At 40.5% G+C, this 25,189-nt stretch overlaps 1 protein-coding gene across 1 annotated transcript in view; it reads left to right on the top strand.

The window, feature by feature from the left end:
- The first annotated feature begins 733 nt into the window (after nt 1-733).
- Nucleotides 734-25,189, top strand: part of kcnk6 (potassium channel, subfamily K, member 6) — a 36,716-nt gene continuing 12,260 nt past the window's right edge. Inside the window, exons 1-2 of the mRNA XM_034097230.2 lie at nt 734-1,216; nt 16,408-16,800. Coding sequence (XP_033953121.1) covers nt 814-1,216; nt 16,408-16,800 — 796 coding nt within the window. The 5' untranslated portion in view covers nt 734-813. The remainder of the gene's footprint in view (nt 1,217-16,407; nt 16,801-25,189) is intronic.

Below are 25,189 nucleotides of genomic sequence, written 5' to 3'. Positions count from 1 at the left end.
GAAGGCAGGTTATATTGGTTGATATATTTATTATATTGAAAGCCAAATTAATACATAGTCCCCTGAAGCTGGAATAACGTACAATTTCCAGCCTCACAATGTCAGGAACTTTTCATCTACAGATTGCTTTGGTCTGGTTTTGCTCTTCACTGATTGGTTACTGAGACTTTGAACTTAAACGGACCTCCCCGTTTATTCGCGCGTAGTTTCGCGCGAATAAACGGACCTCCCCGTTAATCCGCGCGAAACTACGCGCGAATAAACGCGCGAATTGTGACGCAAAGGGCGTTCCATATAGCGCAGACGGACCCAGTGGAAACTGGGGGAGACCCAAGCCTCGTTGTTCTGATAGCTCCGCCCCTTCGCTCCAACCCCCCTCCCTCCCCCACAGCTACAGGTGAAAATGACTTTTGCGACACATTTATTGCAAGAAGTGTAGCAAAAGTCAAGACCGTCAAGTTGTAATGACTGATTTGAGAGGTTGTAATAACAAGGTTGCAGTTGTAATGGAAAATATATTTAAAAAATATGTATTGTACTTTTTTTTTCTTCTGTGACTTCAAATTGGGTGTGTACATTTGGTTCACAGTTACGTGGATATGTACAAGTGTAAATGTATGCACACAAAGATTTCTGTGCTCACATCAGGTTTTACACGCTCTCGCATTTTGCACCATATCTACCTTCATAGATACACAGACTCCGCCAGGATCCAGGATGCAGCTCCAGGACTCTGCTGTGGACACACCCTGCGGTGGGAGGAGGATGGTGGAACAGGAGGGGTTCAAGTTCAATTAGGACAGCCCCCAAAATATGTTCCCCCAGCCGTCACACGGAGAGGAAGAGAGCAGTTACAGAGAGGGAGTCCTGAGAGCAGATGTGATCCCGGAGTCCGCAGACATGGATTTTGTGGCAAGGTCGTGGCTGCTCTTGACAGGCTTCATCCTCTTCTATGTCATCTACCTGCTGTTCGGAGCCCTGGTGTTCTCCAGCATCGAGCGGCCGATGGAGGACCGGATGCGCACCGAGCTGAAAGCCCTGAAGCAGGAGTTCCTGAACCTGAGCTGCGTTAGCGACGCGGCGCTGGAACGCTTTCTGCTCAAAGTGCTGGCGGCCAACAAGTACGGCGTCTCCGTGCTCAGAAACGCCTCCACCACCTCCAACTGGGACTTGGCTTCCTCCATGTTCTTCGCCAACACTCTGGTCACCACTGTCGGTGAGTGCAGCCCTGACTAGAGACACACGGGAAAAGTTTTCTGAAAGTCACTTGTGGTGTTTTTGCGCAGGACGCAGCCTCAGAACAAATACCTTACTGTCATATTCCTCCATGAACAAAACAACAATTAGCAGTCCGATAAAGGGGGTCAAATGTTTGGAGATGAGACGGCACAAAAGTCAAATTCTGTTCACCCATTTATGGCGTTATTTTTGCCACGTGTCGTGGATGTGACAGACAGGGGGAGGCCGGGTTGTTTGACACTTTTGAGTGAACGAGCTATTCATTATTTAGTTTGATGTCTCACATTTTCAAATGGAGTGGGGTAAATTGAGCCATTTTTTTTAGTTATGCTGTCCTCTAAGCAAGGAGAAATGACATAGTAAAAATGAAAACACACTCCTATAATTCAGGATGTCTCCTATCAATGGCAATGATAATAATTAATATTTGATCAAGGGCAGTGAAAATATTACTAAATTGAACCACTGTTCAAACCTGGGCATACCTACAACACATCTTAAAGGTAACTATAAACAATAAATAACAAACCAAATACAGGCTTAGTTTTTCAAATATTTTTAATATAAATTTCGATTGAATTGATTTTTTTTTTAACATGTTAAAAGGAAAAGTAATCATACAAATGGTGATACAATTGCATAAATCTTACCAATCAAACACAGGGTAAATTCAACTTTAAATGTAGCCTACAATGAGCTCTTATTATTTTTTATTTGAAAAACTGGCTCAATTTACCCCAAAGCCACCATTTTAGAAAAAATAGCCTAGCATTAAAATTCAGAGTCATCTTTAGCTTAATGATTCACATGGTTTAATACGCTGCCAACACATATATAATATATGTGTTTAAACCTGGACACTTTTTTTTTACATGACAGCCGACATCTAGAAAATTTACTTTGACAAGCAAAAACGTTTTTTTGTAAAAATGTTTACTTATCAGGGGCCTCATTTATAAAGGGATATACGCTCAAAAGATGTCGTACGCCAGTTTCTACGCAATGTTTGCGATTTATAAAATACTAACTTGACGGGAAAATGTGCGGTCCTCCACACAAACTCTAACCCAGGGATCACCAACTACATTTGTCCAAGGGCCGAAATGTAACCAATAGACACTATCGCGGGCCAGCGATTTTTATATAGCCCAGAATTTTATAAATAGTATTCAGATTTACTTTTGGAATACTTTCTTTCTCCATAACAGATGGGTATGTTTTGGTGCACAGGAGACACTTATTTTACTGTTTTCATGGCTTATCAAGAACTCAAACACAACATCTTGGTGTCATTCTGGACATCACCCGGACTGCATTCTTTGTACTGTCTTAAAACCTTTCCTTGGAATATGTTATGAATTGTAAGGTGTCCTTGGGTGCTTTGAAAGGCGCCCCTAAATAGAATGAATTATCATTATTATTTATTATCTGAAACGATGTAATAACTTTTAAAACTTGTTCCAGTCACTTGCCCCATGCATTCAGCAGCAGCAGGCCATTCACTTTGATTTCATCCCGTTATGAAATGTCATCATTTCGACAATAAAGAAATGAAAACGTTATCTTGCACATTTTATCTAACCATCTCCGTTTCTAACTTTCAATATATTTTAAAAGAGATCTCTCTCATCTGTGTGCGGGGGCGGGGCCTCACAGACACGCTGCATCTCTCTCTCGCTCACAGATATGCTGCAGCGCTGTGCAGTGTGCACACAGTTCTGCCGGTAATGAATATTACATTTTGTGAGGAAACTTTTCCACCAATAATTAATAAGTATTCCAAAATGTATTCACTTCAGGTTTACGAAAGTAACTGTAATCAGATTACTTGTTTTTCAAATGTAACGCCAGCTGAATACAGTTAGCCTACTTGATTTTTGTATTGTGATTACGTAACGCCGTTATGTATTCCGTTACAACCCAACCCTGCTTCTAGGCTACTGTCCCGCAGCTCCAGCCTCTCTGTTGGTCTCTGTCGCTGCGGGGCTACTGCTGTGGTGCGGAGCGCATTAACCAGACTCTTCATAACGAAAGATCACTTCTTCTTCAGGGGAGGGAAGGTTTCGCAGTACGCAGTCTACTGTCCCGCAGCTGCTGCCTCTCTGTTGGACTCCGGTACTGCACCTTACTCACGAGACGTAGTAAACAAAGAAATGGGTGGGGGGCGAACGCAGTAACCACTCCACCAACGCCACAGTCACCCTCGTCGTGCGGGCCGGATGAGAATGTCTGGCGGGCCGGATGTGGCCCGCGGGCCGCCAGTTGGTGGTCACTGCTCTAACCCATGCGTACGCACTAAGCACAAAAACGGGAGAGACGAGAAACTGCGACACCGTTGGCAGAAGGAAGAATGGAGAGAAATATGTGGAAATAATACCATAAATAAAATGTTAACACTCATTTATCATATATGAATTCATTTTCAAACATTGATTAAAGCCCATCTTAAAATGATTAAACAAACGCCTGTTTGCGACTCCTCAATGCACACAAAAACATAACTTGGAGAAATAAATAAATACGGATATGTTATTGAAAACCACCTCGAATATTGTGTTAATGTTATGAAATGTTTTCTCAAATGATGCTGTAAGCAGGAAGACAGAATTACGTCTAAACTGACGCCGATTTGCATTTCTATAGGTTGTAGATGCGAGCATGGTTTTATATACTATCACGTTTAATCGTGTTTTATGCCGTTTGCCAAGACTTGATAAGTCGCTCGTAAAACACAGGAGGTATGGAAGCTAAGAACACCATGTGTGGTACATTGTACTAATATAACGCAACACATTGTATTTCCTTCAACTGCTGGATATAGGGTTGCTGGGGGGGGGCGGGGTTGAGACGCACAGGCTGCAGTGGAGACGCTGCGCACAGCTGATCGACAGCTGGAACACAAACCACCAAATACAAAAACATAATTCAGATCCAGTCGTCATGACTCCACTCCGGAGGGATTCCCCGATCATTTCTTACAGTTTCTCATCAAGGGGGGGGGTCTCCTGTCCCCGGTACAAACACACTGCCTGAGGAAGGCTATGTGTATTGTTTTTGTCATTCACCTTTTTCGGACCACTTATTTATTTATGTTGGTGACGATCCGACCTCCATGCTGCTACTCTGTTCAAACTGCATCCACCAAACCATATGATTTATCTCCACCTCCACAAAAGAACCAAAATCTGACACGGTGTGAGACGTATTTTTTAGCTGCTCTGTCGTCATTTCCTGCTCTTCTTCATAAAGTCAGTCAAATGAATGAATGAATGGGCGTTTCTTTGACTATTTATAGGCAAATATGGGCGTTACGTGAAGCCCGCAAAAGCTGTACCCACTTTCCTCGCCGGTGCGCAATGTTTGGTGAATCGGAAAATGTGGGAACATTTCTGTTGGCTACCTATTTTTTGGATTTCTACTACGTAAGCAACCTTCCCACGTGAATCCTACGCACGGCGTTATAAATGAGGCCCCTGACCACAATGAGTATCTCTCTTTCACAGGCAATGAGAAATGGGTGGAGCTTGCATAATTTCTGGTCATTTGATTACAACTATTAGGCGTTGCCTGGTTACAGGGGGTGGTTCAACTTACCCCCTGGCTCAACTTACCCCCTTCTCCCCTACAAGGAGTTTCACTGTTGCATCCTGCCCCACAACAACACAATTGCAACAGTGAAAATTAAAAATGATAAATTGGATGAATCCACACTAGAACTATGGTCTCAAATAATCCACTTTGAGTAAAAGTCCTGATTTAAAATGTTACCTAAGTAAAAGTACAATAGCCAATTTAGAATAATCTAAAGTACATGCATATCATCAGCTTAATGTACTTCAAGTAAAAGTACTGGTTATGCAGAATGGATCTTTTCACAGTGTTTTATTATTTTGGGTATTATATTATTCTGTTTTTCTACATGTGAGTAACAGCATTTTAGTTTGGTAGTTTTCTCGATGTGGAATCAATTTGAATACTTAGAATTGCAATGATGAAATACTGTGTAGAATGTTAGAACAGTAGGCTACTGCATTGCACTTTATCAGTACAAATGTATGTATATCTACAAAGTAACTGAGTGTTAAACTAAATGTAGTGAAGTTAGAAATGTAGTGGAGTGGTAGCATTAAATGGAAATACTAAAGAAGTGTACACGTGTGTGTATATCAAAAGAAGTATTCAAGTACTATACTTGAGTAATGTTACTTTTCATCACTGCAATATGCACAATATGTTTATCTCTACATGTACAGTAAATCTAATTGCTAATGTATCGTTGTGGGTCATGTGACACTTTGTATCTGTGACCAGCAGCTCTGTAGGTCTCTGTCATGTGGCGAGTCTGGGGCTCACGTTATAGGAGGCTGAACTTTAGGGCGAATCGGAGGTCTCATGTGTTAGTGTGACCGGTCTTGTTATGTTCATGCTAATTAGAAACCTATAGACGGGTTCACATGGCCAACCTAATGAACAAGTTGTAGTTTACTCTTGTGAAAGGCCTTATTGCTCTCAGCGGGGTGAGGGTGTCTCAATAGTGGATATCAATACCAGGGAAAGACCACATTCTAAAAATTCTAATTCAATACAGTGGTAGAATACAAATGCAAAACAAATCCAATGGACTTGAACATATTCTCATTCATTTTAGTTTGCGTTCTAGTTCTTGTTCCAATGTCAAACGGGTCATAATTATCCCTCAAACATATATTATTGCTGTAAAAATATCTCCTTCAAACGGCTGTCTGTATTCAGGTTTCTTGCCAAAATCTCAATATAACAAGACTACATTTAAACACAGCATGCATTTACCTCTGACTAATAGTGTGTCTTACTGAGTGAAGCTCTGAACCATCATCACATACCTTGAGATTCAACCAAGCCCACTTCCGCATGACTAAGCATCAACTTCAGAGCGTCACCCTTGGTGTTTTCATCCCACAAAATATGAATTTGACAGCTACTGTCGCTTCATAGTGTCTTTTTAGTAGATTGATGAAAATAGCGCTTTTTTTATGAAAGACAATCACAGTTATGCATAGCTGAGGTAATGTTAAATCTTTTAGTAACAATTCACCTTGGATTTAAATATAATAAACTAGCAAACAATGTGTAGCCAATAGCTTGTTTTTAGTACAGTATTTGAGTATATGTACTATTTGAGTACTTTGTTACTTTCCAACACTGTCATGGATAAACAATATTCAGTTTGCCTATGACTGCTGTTGCGTTTTTCAGCATGGCTTCACTTGCACTGTCGCCTCAGCGGCCAGGAAGTTGTCTCTAATTGGCAGAAAGTGAGGGGGAGGGACCGTGGGTAGGGATAGTTGGCGAATTCTTTGTTGTCGGATAGATGGCCCACATCAGGTTTTATTCTGAGATAGAGTTGACGTGATATAGTTCAGCGTTGTTAACATGGGGACTGCACGTTCTCTTTATACATCCATGACGCAGTCGCGCAGATCTATGCTAGTGCGAAAGTGGGGGTGGTTATATCTCAACTGAGTTGGAAAAATGATAGACGCCCCCGGGACGTCTTTAGTCTGATGTCCTGGCGTTACCTTAACAACATGATACTGGCAGTACTTTGAGAAAGTCCCTTTGGGCATCGATTTGGTACTCAAGTACTTTGTTGTGAAATCCCTACGGAGTTCCTGTTTCATTGGTTTGCGTTAGCCCTGCGCCCTAAAGTTAAGCCCCGCCCTCTTCCATAACTTATGAACTGTTTGGCATAGACTTATGTAGAAAGTGTCATTGAACTCAGCAGAGTCAGACAATGATAAGCTAGCTGTAGAACTGTAGGTGGTTTGAAATTAGCATTTATAAAATACCACACATTTTACCTAAGAAACTACTCTCTAATCTAATACAAGTTACATCATTCTAATTTCAGCATAACGGGTTCAAAATATAGACTGTCGAAGAAATTACTTCAGGGAGTGGTCTGATGCCCCTCCTGTCACCCTAGTTTGGTAAAGCCGCGGTGTTAAAACCACCCCCGGTCTCCCCTCCGACACAGTCTGATTCCGTTATGTATTTTGAGTCACAGTGGTCTGAACCCTGTATGTTGAGGCCTGACCTGATTACACAGGAAGTGACGAGTGCAGCTGTGTGAGAGCAGGTTGTTATACATCAGAGGTTTTTATGGTAGCATCCAGTTCCTCCGCAGCAGTAACGTCGTGGTGTCCCTGAACTACTCGCACATCTGCACAGCCACATATTCCACACTATCATCACATAATCAGTGATCGGTGTGTTTGTTGACCTTTAGGACAGAGAGTAAATGCTCCCCAAGATCACTTCAAAGTATCATCTGTTTCAACTTTTTATTTTGTTTATAAGATTTGAATCAGTTCTTCAAGAATAGTTAATTGTCAGTACAGTTGAAGTCTGTCTGTGCAGAATGCTGTGAAGGATCAAACATGGGAGTTTTACTGATCCTTCTCCCATTCTTTGTTGATTTTCACATATAGATATATTTTGCTAGGATTTTTGAAGGCGAATTGCCTTAATCCCCTCCAGAGGCGTGAAAGGTGGCATTACTAACCCAGCATTTGGCAGGAAATGATTACAATAAAAAAATGCTGCCAAGTATGCGTGTTCTCATTAAGCATGTAAACTTGAAGGGCTTGAAAACTTGAACAAGTGCCTTTTTTAAACGAAATGTTGCTCATGAAGCCCAGATTATTAATCAAGAGGAGGAATACTACCCAGTCTGTAAAACATTTGTAAAATGTCTGAGAAAATGACCCTCATGCCCAGAGGCTTCACATTGATGAGAAATTGCTTTATGGAGTGGAGATGGCAAGATGTGGGTGGAATAAAATACGACATCAAGTTGCACCATGGGAATTGTTGGATTCAGTGTTCCTCACAAGTGAAATGTTAAAACACTGGAGATCACTGGCATGTTGTGTTAATTCCCTTGGCTACATTAGTACAATCATTAAGATCTAACCCACCATGGGATCGGTTACCATTCTCATCAGATGTTATGGAGAGGTTTATATAGCCAAGCCTTGCACTTTTGATAACACTGCTCTGAGATAACCTCTGTCTGAAGTCTCTACTTGAGTCCCGAGGGTCAGCGGCATGGTCATAAGATCAAGAACTTTCTCTCATGCAAAATAACCGTACGTTTATTTTTCAAATATTGTCTTTACCTAATTTGCAACTGACTATTTTATATTCATTTGTGTGAGGTGTCCAGTGCAACAACAGCAGCGTGGCCACAGAGCCGTTCAGTGTTACTAATTCAGATTATCATGGCAGAATGTACTCTAATTTACCAAATATAAAGGCATAGCCTGTATCTATGGCTTTGTTTGTCATCCTAAAGGTCACAAGAAGCCGCTACCTTACCTTGATTTGAAGCGTTTCCTGTTGAAACAGGATGTTGTTTGAAGCAGAGTGATGCACAGGGCCTACTTGCAAATGTGCATAGTTTACTGCAGCTGTCGATCAGCAACTATATATCCATAATCCACCAGTTCAAGGAAATACAACTAATGTGTTGTGTTATATCAGCTGTTCAATTGACCACATGTGGTCTTAGTTTCCATACCTCCTGTGTTTTACGAGCGACTTATCAAGTAGGCTATTGGCGAACGGCATAAAACAAGATTAAACGTGATAGTATATAAAACCATGCTCGTGTCTATACAACCTATAGAAATGCAAAACGGCGTCAGTTTAAAGTGGACCTATAATGCTATATTTGAATAATATATTGTAGGGCCATACCTATATAAAACATGTCTGTGAAGTTCTTTTTTCAAAATACCAAACAGATCATGCATTTTAGCCATGCCTCATTTCGCTCCATTTGCTGTATTCCAGCCCTGTCTTTGCACGGGCTGATTCTGTGACAAATGAGCTGCAGCTGACCACGCCCCCCTGCAAAGGAGGGGGGCGAGGCACGAGCGTCATGTTACCATGCCACGGCAACCCCCCATTCCCCTGATAGGTGGAGAGTTGCCCATATAGGCGGAGCTCCTCGTTTCTGACGTCGGAGATATTTCAAATCTGTATCAGATCCGTTAAAGCCCCGTTTTTAGAGATTTGGGTATGGAGGAAAAGAGAGGGTTGTGTTTTCTGACACTTGGTGAGGTCCCTGACTCACCGGGGACACATATTCATGTATAAAAGACATACAAAAGTGCATTTTGCATGATAGGTCCCCTTTTAAAGTAATTCTGTCCTTCTGCATACCGCATCATTTATGAGAATACATTTCTTATCAAGAGAACAGAATCGAGGGGTGATCAATAACATTTCCGTATTTATTTCTCCAAGTTATGTTTTTGTGTGCACTGAGGAGTCTCAAACAGGCGTTTGTTAAATCATTTTAAGATTGGCTTTAATCAATTTGTGCAAATTAATTCTTCCTATATGATGAATGAGAGGTAACATTTTATTTATGGTATTATTTCCACATATTTCTCTCCACTCTTCCTTCTGCCAACGGTGTCGCAGTTTCTCGTCTCTCCCGTTGTTGTGCTTAGTGCGTACGCATGGGTCAGAGTTTGCGTGGAGGACCACACATTTTCCCGTCAAGTTTGTTTTTATAAATCGCAAACTTTGCGTGGAAACTGGCGTACGCCATCTTTTGAGCGTACGCACCGTTTATAAATGAGGCCCCAGGATATACAAAGCATATACAAACCTGCATATACTTATGTGACACTACCTTCAAAAGTCATTTATATGGCACATTACCAGGGGTGCACAAAACTCAAAGGAGCACCTGGAGATGTTGCTTGGTGGTCATCCTTAAAATTAAATAAACCGGTCTTGACTTTATTTGCCAGACACACTGCACTGAACACGCATGCAGAGGTGAACACTGAACACACATGCAGAGGTGAACACTGAACACACATGCAGAGGTGAACACAAGACAACATTAGCACGACCAGTAACAAGCTGTCATCACTCCCCTCCTTGCTGTTCTCCTCTCTGTCTTCCTCTCTGTCAGACATGGTAGCTGATGATGTAGGCCTACTACTTTCTCTCTGGTTGAGTCTGCGATTAGCTGCTTGCATCCACAAGTCAACAGCTGGGTTTGGGTCGAAAGTCTGTAATCTTAGACAAGTGGATGTAATCAAATAAGTATGTGAACATAACCAATAACCTACCATAGCCAATAACAAATTAATGTAACTTGTTTTATTTTTGTTGTTCATGCATATCTTATTTTACCTTAACATTTATTTATGCATATTTTTTTTATCTCCAGTTTTAAAGGATATTTTTGGTTACTGTCCTATAGTTTACATTGGAATGATTTCAAACCTGTTTATTCCAATAATTATAAAGGAGAGCCTTGGAAATATGTCTTTACATAAATTGTGATCAAACTGTTTGAACTTAGACTAAAGTGAACTATCTAAACACTCAGAGTCCTTTAACTCACTGAGCTGTAGTATCAGCCTCAGTCTGACTGGAGAGGACTCTCCCTCCACATCATTGTAGAAACATCTTCTTCTGTTAGAGCAGCTAGCACCAGATGCTAATAACAACAGCGCCGGTACCGGGCGGTGCGCCCTTCTCTCTCCCTCGCTCACTCACATTTTGGCTGTGAGCTGCGGTTGCCAGATAAGCCAACATCCTCCATTTTCATCACTTACAGCGCCCATCGTACAGGGCGAATGAAACGTGTAACCGGGATGAAAAGGGTGTTACATTTACTTATGAATATTGTTACATCAAGGCCGAAAATTAGGATGAGAACCAACGGTCAAAAAAATTGTTTTCCCTCCCAGAACTGTCAGCGCAGCGCCTCCCCAGATCTGGCGCCCTAGGCGAACATCTATAACGCCAGTGCTACGGGCCGGCCCTGAGTTCATATGCAACTCGCAAATATCTTTTTCTCTCTTCTCTCTCCGTCTCCTCTCTTTTCTCTTCTCCCTTCTCTCTCTTCTCTCTCTCCTCTCTTTTCTCTTCTCCCTTCTCTCTCTTCTCTCTCTCCTCTCTTTTCCCTCCCTCTCCCTCTCTCTCTCCCTCCCTCTCTCTCTCTCAATGTTGGTACGCAAATGCGCCTTTTTTCAAATGACCCGGTGCTCTTTTTTTGGCGGAGGTGCGCATGCCCACCTGCGCACCAGTTATGTGCAGCCCTGCACATTATCATACCTAATGCAATAACTGTGTCTGTTAAACTACAAAAGGTATGTTATGCTAAAGTGGAACCATAAGTTCCTGCTAAATCAGATTGTTAAAGTTGACTTAAGACAGACAAGGTAGTCATTTTAATGTCAACCTGTTTAACTGTCTGGTAAAACTGAGTTTGTAATAACCCGTCTGATTCTCAGGGGTAGAACATTACATGAGACACACAACCCAAGTCTCCAAAACAATTACGTTCCCACAGAACTAAACTGCATTCTCAATTACGTTTAGCAAGTAACATATTTTCTCCCAAGTTACGTTAGTTATGAACGTATCTTAAATACCTTTTATTTTCTTATCTTTGCCATTTATTGTCTTGCTTATAATAATGATAATAGTCATATATAAATATCATTTTAGAGCACACATTTGAAATCAGTAGGCGAGGCTGTAATTTCTCCAGCTGTTACTCTCATGAGCGAGGCAGAATATAATAGTTTCAACATGCCGAAAAGCTGCTGTGTCGTGTATTGCACCTCAAACATTAAAACAAATCCAGAGTTACGTGTTTCTGTACTTCCTCTAAGAAGGAAGGACAGTAACAGAAGATCTCTGTGGCTTCAGGCTTGATCACCGTTCAAATGACAGCGTTGGTTTCCCCAAAAGTGAGCAGGGCTGTAAAGTGACGTAGATTTTACTCATCTATTATTCAAAACCATTCTATTTATTCTAACGTCAATTACATGCCAGTGTTTTATCTTTTTATTTATTTGTTTTTATTTTAAATCGTATAATGTCGGACTTTTTTTCCCGTCTGTGAGGAAAAGAAATGGCTCAGAGCCTCAAAATACTAAAATCTGTATTTTTGAAAATCTTTTTTTCCTTCTAATTTGTTATTCTTTTCTAAATAGCACACTGTTATTCATATTTACTCAACCATAACACACAATTATCCTTGTTTTTATTTATTCATTTAATTCTATAATCTTGGGCTTTTTAGCCGTAAATAAAGTAACCGGAAACAGACGTAGGCCTATAAGGGACATTTCGAGCGATACACACCACAAACCACCCACTGAACAGATTACCCAAGATCCTCAGCTTGAAGCTCGTTGATTGGATGTTTTAGCCGCAATGCATGTTGGGATATGATAATGCGATATGATATCCGAATATTTTTTTTTTAAATAAGACTTTGTTCCGAGTGTTCTTGCTTTTCTCGTTGGAAGTCATCACATAACGGCATTGTAATACACGGTTCGGCTGCATTAAATATTACACATCTGCCGTAGTTCTTTATTTATAGAGCCCTGATGAGAAGACTTCTGGACAAACTTGAAGAACTGCCGCCAAAACTGAATATGTGATGTGGATCATAAATATATCGGCAATTAAACAACACCTTGCATTTCTTTTCACAAAATACGTCTCCTTGCAGTATCAATAGTAATTCGGTTGACTTTTATATTTGATCCAATTGGTAGATGGGTTACATTTACACCATAACGGTGTACAGCTGATAGAAAAGGACTTGTAGTTTTTAAAGATATTACTGATTTTCTTTGAATATCAGAATGTAAATACTGAGTTGAGAGAATAGTCAGGGGATTTGGGTGATGGGAGACACATCTATGGAATCACAATTTCAATAGATTATCATTAAATGACGGATATACCTTTCTGTCTGTGATGTTTTACAAATCAGATATTAATGTGTAGAAGTAAAACATGAGAAATAGTACAACAATATCCTGTAAAAACATGAATAAAACTTGTAAACTACACATCTTCAGAAATTATACATAAGTGTCCTACACTAATAATACAAAGTTATTATTAGTATGCTGTGTGTACCTTGTGTGCACCCCCTAGTGGTTAAAGCACGTTATTGACTGATTTTTGTGAATGTTATTTTTGTTGAATAATGTTATTTGATGAAAAAGTTATTAAGAGTACATACTTTCATAGGGGGAAAGTAGAAGGTCAATGATAGAAATATAGAATATAAAAACTCAAGAATATACTGTAAGTGATCTCTAAAATAAACAGTTTAGGGTTGGATGTACAAAGATATTAATGAGGATGTGCAAAACAGACAAACTAATGATAAATAAATATTAAGCCTGACAAAGTACTTAATGTCTAATATATTGCTTTCCTGCAATGTTAACTATGTTGAAGCACTTATTTTAACTGATATTATACACATTAATTATACTCTTATGTATGTAGATAGTATAAGAAATGTGCAGAATTTGACAGTTTAATGGTGGAGGTACACACATATTGATAGATGTCTTGTAATGCACTGTTGAGGAACCTGTGACCCAAGTGTTTCATTCATTGCATAACTACACTGTAGTTGTGTATGATATGTCAATAAACCTTTGAAAATCTTGAAATCTTGAAAGGGATGTGCAAAATAGCCATAATATACAGTCTTTAATTAACTATTAAAGAATAACGAGTAATGAATACTTTATAGGGATCTGCAGATAAATGTTTAGTCTTCTCAAGCACCAACTATCAAATATCTCTCCTGATTGTTGGCACTTGACAATCACCTTACCTGAATTTTACTCAGGTGTAACTAAAGTCTGATTTAAGGGTTGTTTATATTTCACATCATTAATCAGAATCTGCAAAGTAACTCAAATAAATGTAGTGGAGTAAAAATACCAGGTTAACCTCTGAATTGTAGTGGAGTAGAATTACAAAGTAACAATGAGCTGTCATGTGGGTATATATTAATGCTGCGCATTATGGATACAAGCGATTTTCACCCATTTAGTAATTACATGTTTTAAATGTGTACACACCAATGTGTTTCCTATCGCCTAAACCTCCAGGGCTGTACACAGTTTATTACTGTCAACTTCTAATTTTGGGGAAAACGTCAACTACAATTCCCAGTAGAGACGTACCATAGAGAACATGTTGCGAAACCCAATAGCCAGCATGTGTAGTTCTGGGGGGCGTTCGAGTCCAGTTTTGAATAGTCTGCCGTGGTTTCATTCCATTTCAAAGAGTTTGACGCTCGGCGTAACCTTCGCGCACTGCCACACCAACATCCAATCACAGAGCTTGAAGATTGATCACGGAGTTTGTCAACGGGACTGTAGTCCCAAACGATAGCTGGGGATTATGGGTAGTGTCTTTGGCCATCCTAAATTGAATTTGTTTCCGGATATCATATCGCATTAACAACACCACATCTGGCGTCAGAGTTCTTCTGTTACTGTCCTTTCTTCTTAGAGGAAGTACAGAAACACGTAACTTTGGATTTGTTTTAATGTTTGAGGTGCAATAAACAACACAGCAGCTTTTTGGCATGTTCAAACTATTATTTTCTGCCTCGCTCATGAGAGTAACAGCTGGAGAAATTACAGCCTCGCCTACTGATTTCAAATGTGTGCTCTAAAATGATATTTATAAATGACTATTATCATTATTATAAGCAAGACAATAAATGGCAAAGATATGTAGAAAATAAATGTATTTAAGATACGTTCATAAGAAACATAACGTGGAAGAAAATATGTTTCTAGAAGATATGTAGAAAATAAATGTATTTGAGATACGTTCATAACGAACGTAACGTGGGAGAAAATACGTTTCTTGCTAAACGTAATTGAGAATGCAGTTTAGTTCTGTGGGAACGTAATTTTTAGGAGACAGGGTTGAGACACAGGGTGTTCAAAAAGAGATACAAAATGACTAGAAAGAGACACAAAATTAATACAAAGCAACTTATAATTGACAAAATGACTTGAAGTCACAAAATGAATAAAGAGACACAAAACAACTTTTAAGAAATAAAAAATGACTATAAAGAGACAGAATGACTGAAAAGAGATGCAAAATAGTTAGTTCTACCAGTGGTCAAACCCCTTTTAGGTCATGCCTACTTTGTTCATTTATTGGGTCCTTTTTTAAAGACAAACAAGGAATTTATTTTCAACAGAGGTGAAGAGATAAACATAAAATCCAACCACAATGTCGTCTAGGAAGATATCTAGGAAAACCGAAAGCATACTCCGTTTCATATGTGTCTAAAGTTAACAGATGTCATGTCCTTAATTTAACCTGCAGACAGACTTCCATGCTATTGTGTGGCTTAAAGGTAGGGTAGGTAATTCACTTCAGAAACACTTTGTTATATTCCATGGAATGCTCTTAACATCCTAATAGCAATGAATAAATGAAATGCTGTGACAATAAATATATACAAATATTTCATCTGTGGAAGCCGTGGCGCTGTAAAAGCAAGTCCGATTATCTGCCTCGGCCCGCGGCAGATATCTCCCCCTTTTATTAGTTTTATGAAGGAGATGTCCGGTCACCAGGGTGCATGATGGGCGGACTGGGACTAAAAATCAGCCCGGGAATCTCACCCAGCCCACGTAAACTGTCAACGGGGGGTGGGGGGGGCGGCTAGTGAACTGTCAACGCGGGGGAGCCTCGGTGTGGGTGTGTGTGTGGTCACGGAAGCAAACACTACTGTTTTGCCAATCCGGTGCTTAAACAAATACCTCTACACCCCTGGCCGAAATGTCCATAATATTAAGTCCGAGTTCAAAATATATCTCAAATAATGTATGCACTGTCATTTCCCCACGTAAACATAACGGTCTGCAATGAAATGGATGTCTCCTGTGTGTTCCACTTCCTCCTTGGTGCATCTGTAACTTTCTCAAAAAAAATAAAGTCAGGATAACGGATTCGTTTCTCGTGCGCACGAGAAACGAATCCGTTTTCCTGACTTTATTTATTTTTATTTTTTCCATGTCCCTTTTTTAGGGGCTCCATATAACCATGATACAAGGGTAACAATTTAAAATGTTGCTTTCCTAGATATTGCATTGGTTTAAAACAAAAACCTTATGTAGGAAAAGTGTATGTCATAAAGAATGTGTGCACATTTGTATCTAATTGGAGTAAAACAAATAAGGATCCGTCTGTCTCAGGGCTCAAGGCTTTAAGACATCTACAGATAATTTAAATACTGCCCAATGTTTCACCATTTGAATGTTCTTCCTCTTGTGCCTCTTCCTTCCTCTGCAGGTTATGGTCAAACCACTCCTCTGTCAGACACTGGTAAAGCGTTCTCCATCCTCTACGCCCTGATCGGGGTCCCCTTCACTATGCTGGTGCTCACGGCTTGCGTGCAGAGGATCATGTTCCCCCTGGTGCTCGTCCCCCTCGGGCTGCTGCAGCGCTTCGGCCTGGAGCCTCGGCCTGCTACCATCGTCCACTTCCTGTTGCTGCTGATCCTGCTGGTGATGTGTTTCTTCGTGGCGCCGGCGGCCGTGTTCAGCGCGGTGGAGCTGTCCTGGTCCTTCCTGGATGGAATCTACTTCTGCTTCATCTCTCTGTGCACTATCGGACTGGGAGATTTTGTCCCGGGAACGCAGCCCAATCAGCAGTACAGGTCGCTGTACCAGGTCGCTGTCATGGGTGAGTGCAGCTGTTAATATTTCCTTCCTACATCAGAAATGTTGTTCTCCATTTACACAACTATAATTCAGCCAAACCGTAGATATTATCATAAAACTGTTGGGGAACAGACTTAACCAAAGAACATCGAAATTGTTACAACATAATTTTCGGCCACTATGGGCTCTCAATCTTACAAGAACAAGAGTTTTTTTGGTGTTGTAAGGTAGTGTGGAATTGTCAAAGTTTGTCATTGCAGTCTGCTCTGTTAGGATTGCTTAATTGTTCATGGTTTGGGAGGTTTTTAGCAGGAGCCACATTTTCCGCAGAAGTCTCCTCTTTAATGAGTACACAAACTGACCAGCAGATACAATTTATTAAAAAAAAAAAGAAGAAAAAAAAAAGTACTTTCACATAAAAATATCAGGGTTTCACCAACTTTGCTTCTCACAAAACGAACAACCAGGAGCCCTGTTGCTGCTATTGTTAGTTCAGCTTGTTCCTCTGACAACTTCAGATCCAGGCATTCAGGACAGTGGCGCCGGAAGTAGGGGGGCCAAGGGGCCATTGCTCCCCCCCACTTTACAGCCCTGCCCCACATTTTCACAGTGGCGGATGCAGCGGAACACTACATCCCGTTTCAATAATTCCCCTCTACTCTATAGTCGCATCTAAAAAGAACACGATCTGCTCTAGCTGTGTATATTTTTGCAAATTGAGCAGATAAGACAATCTCATTAGTTACAGGCTCAGCGACAGAGGCTCTCATATATTGCATTAGGTAAAATAAAGCAGGCACACATAACAGGAAGAATATGTACATTTTAATCCAATCAAAGAGCACATTGTCCCAGCATTCAAATGTATCCAGTAGGGGTGTAACGGTTCACAAACATTTCGGTTCGGTACGTACCTCGGTTTTTAGGTCACGGTTCGGTTCGGTACGTTTTCGGTACAGCAGAAAAAATTATCACAAAACATAACATATTTTTTTTTAATTATTTTAAACTGTGAATAATGTATTCACTCAAATAAATACAAAATATAATAAAATAAACATTAAGGTGCAGCATGTCGGTGAACTGAAATAATCTGTATTTGAACTTTATTGTAGGCTACTAGTAGGCCTACTCACAAAACATAAACTATTAGTTTTGGGTTTTTAATTATTATTAAACTGTGAATATTCACTCAAATAAATATAAAATAAACATTAAGGTGCAGCTTTTCGATGAACTGAAATCATCTGTATTTGAACTGTACTGTACTAAGCAGCCAGTTTGACATTAGGACTTGCTTGTCATTGTATTTTCATGTTGTTTAAAGAAAGATGAACTTGTCCACATTGCTGCTGAAAGGGCAGATCTGCTGGCACTAGCAATGTCTCCTGCTGTGGAGAACACCCTCTCTAGGGACAGAGGTAGCAGACACAGCCAGGTAGCGCTTTGCTAACATGGCAACATAAGGATATTTGCCGTTTGTAATAGCTTTGGCTCGGTCTGATGTTTTTGCGAGTGGTGGAGGCTTACATGCTAGTGGGAGTTGGGTTTGCACTTCAGTCTTTTGGTACCGGTGATATTCACGTTCAGGTGATGCCTTTTCAAATGAGTGTGCAAGTTTGATGTATTGCCAGCCGCGTAACCAATGTTAGTTGAACAATGCAGACAAACAGCTTTGGTTCGGTCCACCTGTCTTTGTCCGTCATCCTTGTACGTAACTGTGAAACCAAAATGTTCCCAAACCGGAGACTTCAATGATGCTGGAGGATTTTCGAGCTCAACTTTATCTGCGTTCGCCATTTCGACAGTTCCTCAAATTACTGACTACATTGAACGCATCCCTCTGACCAGCTCGTCCAATGAAATGACTTGTTTGCTCTATGACGCGTTGAACACAATGGGAGCAAATTACTCTGAATGCTGCGACGCAGCACCTGAGATTACTTCCAAGAAGTTGTTCACGTTCTCAATTTTTTATGTTTAACGTTATATTCGTTCGGTACACTTCGGTACACATGTGTACCGAACCGAAGGGCCCGTACCGAATAATTTCGGTACGGGTACGTGTACCGTTACACCCCTAGTATCCAGTGAAAAAGCTTACATTTGTTTCTTTGTTACGTTGATCTGTGTAAGCCGTTAACCTATCTCAGGGATGGGCAACTTTGATGGTGGTGGGGGCCACATAATTGATGTACTGGCCACCAGGGGGCCGCAGATTCACTTGGAACACACACACAAAAATTCCATGTGTTGTATGTAATTTTTAACAAATATACTAAGTCTGACATCTTCATTGACATTTTACAATCAAAGGGAACATCCCCAAAAAATGGGAACATCCTCTAATAAGCTCACTAAACAAATATCAGTTCACAGAAATGTTATTTCATTTGTACAAGTGGCATGTTTGTATTGAAGGTTATTAAACAGTGGAATAAAGCTATTTTAAACTATTGGAAAGCACGGAAATTGTGTGTGTATTGAGATTAACCATTAAGATGACATAAACATGAATTCATGAACACTAACCCAGACATTAGTTGTCTAACTTGAACCTAAAACACTTGTAGCCTGTCTCTGCTGACGCACAATAAGGGGAGTGTCAACACAGACACCCGTCAACCCGCACTTTGCTGTTCCTCAGCGCCACTCCCCTCTCTCCCGCTGAAATTATGAATGAAAAGCGTAGTAATCATAGATAACAGTTTGTTTTCATCTGATTTCAAATAAACAAAGTCTTTTTAAGAATATTAAAAAATGTTCGCCAAATTCAGATGATAAATACAACTTTTAAGCTTGTAAAGGCATAATTATAAGAGGCAATTTAACGTCACAGCAGGCATAACAACAGCCGGTGTTTCTTGTGAGAGTTTCAAACACAATAAATGCATCACAGATTATTTTGCGGTATTTGAAATCATGTACGCAGCTCGCGACGTAACTAGGAGTCTAGTGGACGGTATCAGTACTACAAGTCAAACAAAAAGACAAAAAAATTATATTTTTTTTAATTAATTACGTTGTTTATAAATTAATATGAGGGCTGCAAAAAGAGGAGGTGGGGGCCGCATGCGGCCCGCCATTTGCCCATCCCTGACATATCTAGATAAACGTAGCTATTGATATCGCAAACATGTCAAAAGAACCAGCGCATAAGAAAAGAAAATGCAGTCAAACAAAACTGAACTTCAACAACTTCCATGTCACATCCCTGACATCCACAACTCCGGAGCCTGGTCCTTCAACCCTAGAACCAGCGCAGCCAGATGAACCCCAAAGCAGCAGCTCTGCGACCGCTGAGACTGTCAAAACCGCCGGCATCGTTGAACCGAAACAGGCTGGTTCCGACTGCGTGGAGGTTTGTTGTCGGGACATTGAGACGGGTAAAGCGGCACAGCTAATTGTAGGGGGAAAAGGAGATCGCTAGGGCTGAACGATTAATCGATTTTAAATCGAAATCGCAATTTATTTATTTTTTTTTAAAATGATGCGATTATCAAATCGCAAAGCCTGCGATTTTTTAGAAGGTGATAGACCGACTGATCCAATCACCTGCCAAGTATTTTTGAAAGTGCCTGCCCTTTCCAAATGACTTCCAATGGAGCTTTCCTAGATGGTTTGGTGAAACAAACCATCTGAGTCAGGTTAGTGATGCTCCATCACATATTTTACATCTATTACAGGGTGAATCTTAAAGGGGAACTATCATGCAAAATGCACTTTGTGATGTCTTTTATACATAAATATGTGTCCCTTGTGCGTCGGGGAACTCACGCAGCATCAGAAAATAAAACCCTCTCTCTTTTCCTCCGTACCCAAATCTTTTTAAAACAGGGGTACAACGAGCGGATACAGATTTGCTGCCGATATGACGTCAAATCGGCTGCGGACCCACAAAGTTGCTATCAGAGACAATGCCTGACATGTTTTGGACATAATCTCGTCTTTGTTTACATTAGCAAGCCTCGCTAACACTCAGAGCTAACCTTTACTGTAGAGCACATGTGTTTTTTAAAAAGCAGGAAATAAAAAAAGGAACTCGCCTTGTGATAAACCCACAAGAGAAAAAGCATTTGAGCTCCATACTGTTTCAGAAATAATCTTTGATGTGGTTTAGAACAGGATGGCGTTTTATCACAGCACAATTTAAATTTATCTCCAGTAGAATTCTTATCAGGCATTAGCTCCGCCTCCTCTTTCAAGCTAAGGACCCAAAATCCGCGTTTCTCTAACAGGGCTGCAAAAGAGGGGTATGAGCAGTATGAGGCATGGCTACAATGGGTGAACTGTTTGTAAAGTGTTTTTGCTTAAAATACCAGACATGTTTTGTATAGGTATGGCCCTACAATATATGTTTCCAATATAGCATGATAAGTCCACTTTAAACTTGAACTTGACTTTAAAGTAACCCAACGTAAGTTTCATGTAAGTTTAGTTCTTTCACTCGTAGCTCGGGCTGCGGGGGTGCTAGAGACGGGAGCATGTTGATGCGACCTTCCTAGCCGGAGATATGGCCGCATTTTACAATAAACCTCCGTTGGGTCGCTTAAAAACAAATATCGCAAATCGAATCGCAATGTTTGTCAGAAAAATCTCAATTCGATTTTTCTTTTTTCAAAATCGTGCAGCCCTAGAGACCGCTGGATCGTCTGGGCAAAGAGAAAGGTACTTCAATGCAGAATGGTACAAAAACAGAGAGTGGTTAATTCTTTGCAAAACCACTAAACAAACCTTCTGTGAAATATGCAGATTTGCTGCTATCAAACGACTTGTAACTTTCTCCAAATGTGGAGATGACGGCTTTGTAAATTCCGGAGTTAATAACTGGGAAAAAGTGCCCAAGCCTCCTGGACAGCCACGAAAAGTCTAATTTTCAGAGTGTGTTAAAAAAAAAGTGCTTGAGTGCATGAATTAATGTTGTCTTCTTCTGTTTGCTTTAATATAGACTACGTAGTTATGCAGCGCCCCCACTGCCAGTAAATGTAACTACTACAAGGAACCCTTTTAATTATGTGCAGTTATTTCACGACTTTTATTATATACACCTTGAAAAAATTACCTCAATGGTGGGATATGGCCATGCCTGTAGCCAGAGGCGGAGTGATTACTAATCCGCTAGTGCCTGTAGATTTAGCATTTCTTTGACCATCACATACACACTTCTGAAATGAATCCGGCGCCGCTGATTCAGGAGGTTTGCACCGGGAGCCAAATTATCCACAGAGGTGTCAAACAAACGCAGGCCCGCCCCTCCCTACACGCAGATCACGCAGACTGCGTGGGGAATCACCTTGCGGAGGGGGCTTCACCGCATGTGCAAATGCGGCGCAATTATGCGCGCAACAGTTTCCCTGCAGCGAGGCTCCAGCGCACACGAGCGTGCCCCCCCTCCCCCGGTCAATGCTTGCGACACAGACCCGTGGGGCCTCGTGAAACACCTTTGCGCGGGGCCACAAGTTGGCCAGGGGCAGCCCAGCAAAAACTTCACGTTCCAAATCTGTTTCCCTGATGCAGTTCGGCAGACATAGGTTGGTTAGGCTAACGGCTAACATTTGCTCAGAATGTTTCTCTAAAAACATAGCATACTGATGTCTACTGACTGAAATCCTTCAGCCTGTTAAATTATAGTTAGAAACAACCAAGTTGATTTACTTGATTTAAAATGACATATTTCTCTAGGTTTGAAAGTATTGAGAAACACAACTCAAGAAAACACCTAGCATTAATCTAGTGGTTTATTTCCGAATATTATATAATATTCCATAGTATATCTTTAAAGTCATGTTAGCCCTTTGAATGTTTAACAACTTTTAAAACTGGCAGGCTATCCTCACTATAGCCATGACTTAGGCACGTTTGTTTGTGGTGTGTAAGTGGTTAACGTTTAGTCTAGAGTTTCTACAGTCTCAGTTTCAGGCTCACACACTTCCTCATTGTAAGGCTTGGTCATCTGATATATATGTTTGATAAGAAGGTGTTGTCTCATCATGATCCGGACCTAATGAAGTAACCATCCACCCATTTACTCGGGCAAACAAATTTACTTTAAATGCTAAATTGTGACTGAGGGATTAGAACTGACAAATAAAATATACTGTAGACATTGTAAAAACTGTGAAATGCCTGACTTACTTACTTTCACTACCTTTCCAGTAATGGTTGCACACTTGGCTGTAAAATGTTTTGATTAAAATGCAGTGCAGAGTCTGGGATGTGCTCCTGCTGCCACATGTGTTTACGCTAGCAACACTGTGGTCTACGCATCATTAAATTACATTTAGCTGACACTTCTATTCAAACGACTTCCAATAAGGGCAATTAATCATGAGGATATAAACCCAGAGGGGCAGAGAATCCTGCAGTTACATTAGCTAGCAATGAGATAAATCATTTCAGGTGCTATCTACCGCCTGTCACTAGTTTGAAGAAATTCATTTACGTGTGTAATGTAAACACTGTTGCCGTCTGATCTGTAATATACAGAGTAAATGGATACTATATAATATTCTTGTTTGTGTGCCTCGTGTGGCAGCTCAGCTGCTGATCAGTCAGAAACAAACACATGTATTCAACACATGCGTTAGGCCCGAGGTTACACAGTGTATTATTGTGACACCTTATGTGGACTTTTATTTGGTCTACAAGAACACTCCACAGGGCAATTTCTAATTAGTAAAGTAGTTTAATGTTATCAGCTAAGCTAATACCCATGAGCTAAAATGTTAGCCTTCCTTTCTTCCCCCTCCCCCCTCATCAAACACACACTTTTAAAATATTTAAAGGACAAAACGGGAACAGCAACTTTCTTTAACCACATTCCTAGCATCTATTGAGTGCCACTAACATCCAAAAACATCATATGGGGGCAACCACATATTTACAATGTTTCCTGCAATACAACTAGAAAAAACGTTTAGAGGAAATAATTGATAGTAGTTGGTCATATCATACTGACGTAGGGGTGTCATAATCATGATTCTTTATCATTGTTTCCTTCTGATGATGTGATTTAATAAATTAAAATAAGTACCAAGTTTTTTTTTGGAAAACCCTGCTCTCAAACTAAAACAAACACACTTTGTGGTGCATTTCCTTTTCTGTTTTAAACCTGCTTATTATTGAACTGGCTTGAAGCTGCTGGGGATATGTTGGTAGGTTTGACTTAATCCAGTAGTTATTATTATTATTTATTAATTTAGTTCTTTATCAATATAACTGATCTCATAATCCCTTATTTTCATGAACATGTGTTTCTACAGTCTCAAACATCAACACATGTCTAAAGGTTCAACTAACACTGGGTCATTGTGGCGTTTTTACATTCTTATCTAATTTGAGGGGTCTGTTAAGAATATAAAACCTGCTGCACTTCTGGGTGTGTGAGAAATTGAAAACTAGCATGGTCACATGACTCAGTGAGCCTGCTGAGGCTCTGAGGTCACACAGAGCTACTACATGCCTGCAGAGGAGAGGTTTATTAAAGATGACCCGGCAGAGGCACGGAGAAAGGTGTCAGGAGTGGACAGATCACTCTGACCTCACTGCAGGATCCTCATCTGTCTGCTGCAGAAACTCCTCTTCATCGAGAGGGGGAAAAAAGGCAGCATTTTGTTGTTGCACAGAGAAAGCAGGACATCCCCTGAAAAGGCAGCTTTTAAACCAACGTGGGTTATGACTAGTCTGTGCAGATGTTTTACAAGGTTTTTCATAAATATTCCAGAGGAAGAACTGTTTGAAAAGTTTGTCTTGAGAGGCTAATGATGAATGATGTTATGTGAATGTTCTCTGAGGGCAATCTGACCGTTCCCACCCCCAATGTGAGAAATGGCACCTCTCACTGCTCCTTTTTCCAGGAAGAGCAGGTTGAGCGGTGGGTTCCTTAGAAATGAAACTGTCCTCTTGAGTTATTTGGTGCTCATTGGGAGTCCCCTGATTGCAGAAAGTTTTATGGAACTGAAATAAATGTGCCCAGAAGTATTTTTAGTTTTTTATAAGCTTTCTGAAACCTGGAAGTCATTGGTGTAACATCATTCATGTGGCATGGCTCTATGGTGAGGTCCAGAGGTCGCGTTAACCGAATATTTTCCGTCAATGACGTATTTTTTCTAACAATGACGGAAAAATCTGAAAGCAGTCCGTCATTTTGACAGATTAGAACACAACTCGGAACAGCGCCAAACTGTCCACCAGCGGCCCACATTATATTACATCCTTAGTGGCCAGGTCGACTGAGGGCGATCTACTCTACTGTAGTCTGTAACTATTATTTAGTCATTCACACCCCTGTCCAGTTGATGGCGAGTGTGTGTGCATATTAAGTAGCTATTGTCTAGTCTTCTTTTTGACCTCGTGGTTTAACCGGCTTTAGCAATCGCAAAATGTCACGGCAGCTGATCGTCCAAAGCTTT

This window comes from Pseudochaenichthys georgianus, chromosome 13 (genome assembly GCF_902827115.2).
Source record: "Pseudochaenichthys georgianus chromosome 13, fPseGeo1.2, whole genome shotgun sequence".
Taxonomy (NCBI): domain Eukaryota; kingdom Metazoa; phylum Chordata; class Actinopteri; order Perciformes; family Channichthyidae; genus Pseudochaenichthys; species Pseudochaenichthys georgianus.
This window is presented reverse-complemented; position numbering and strand designations above follow the sequence as displayed.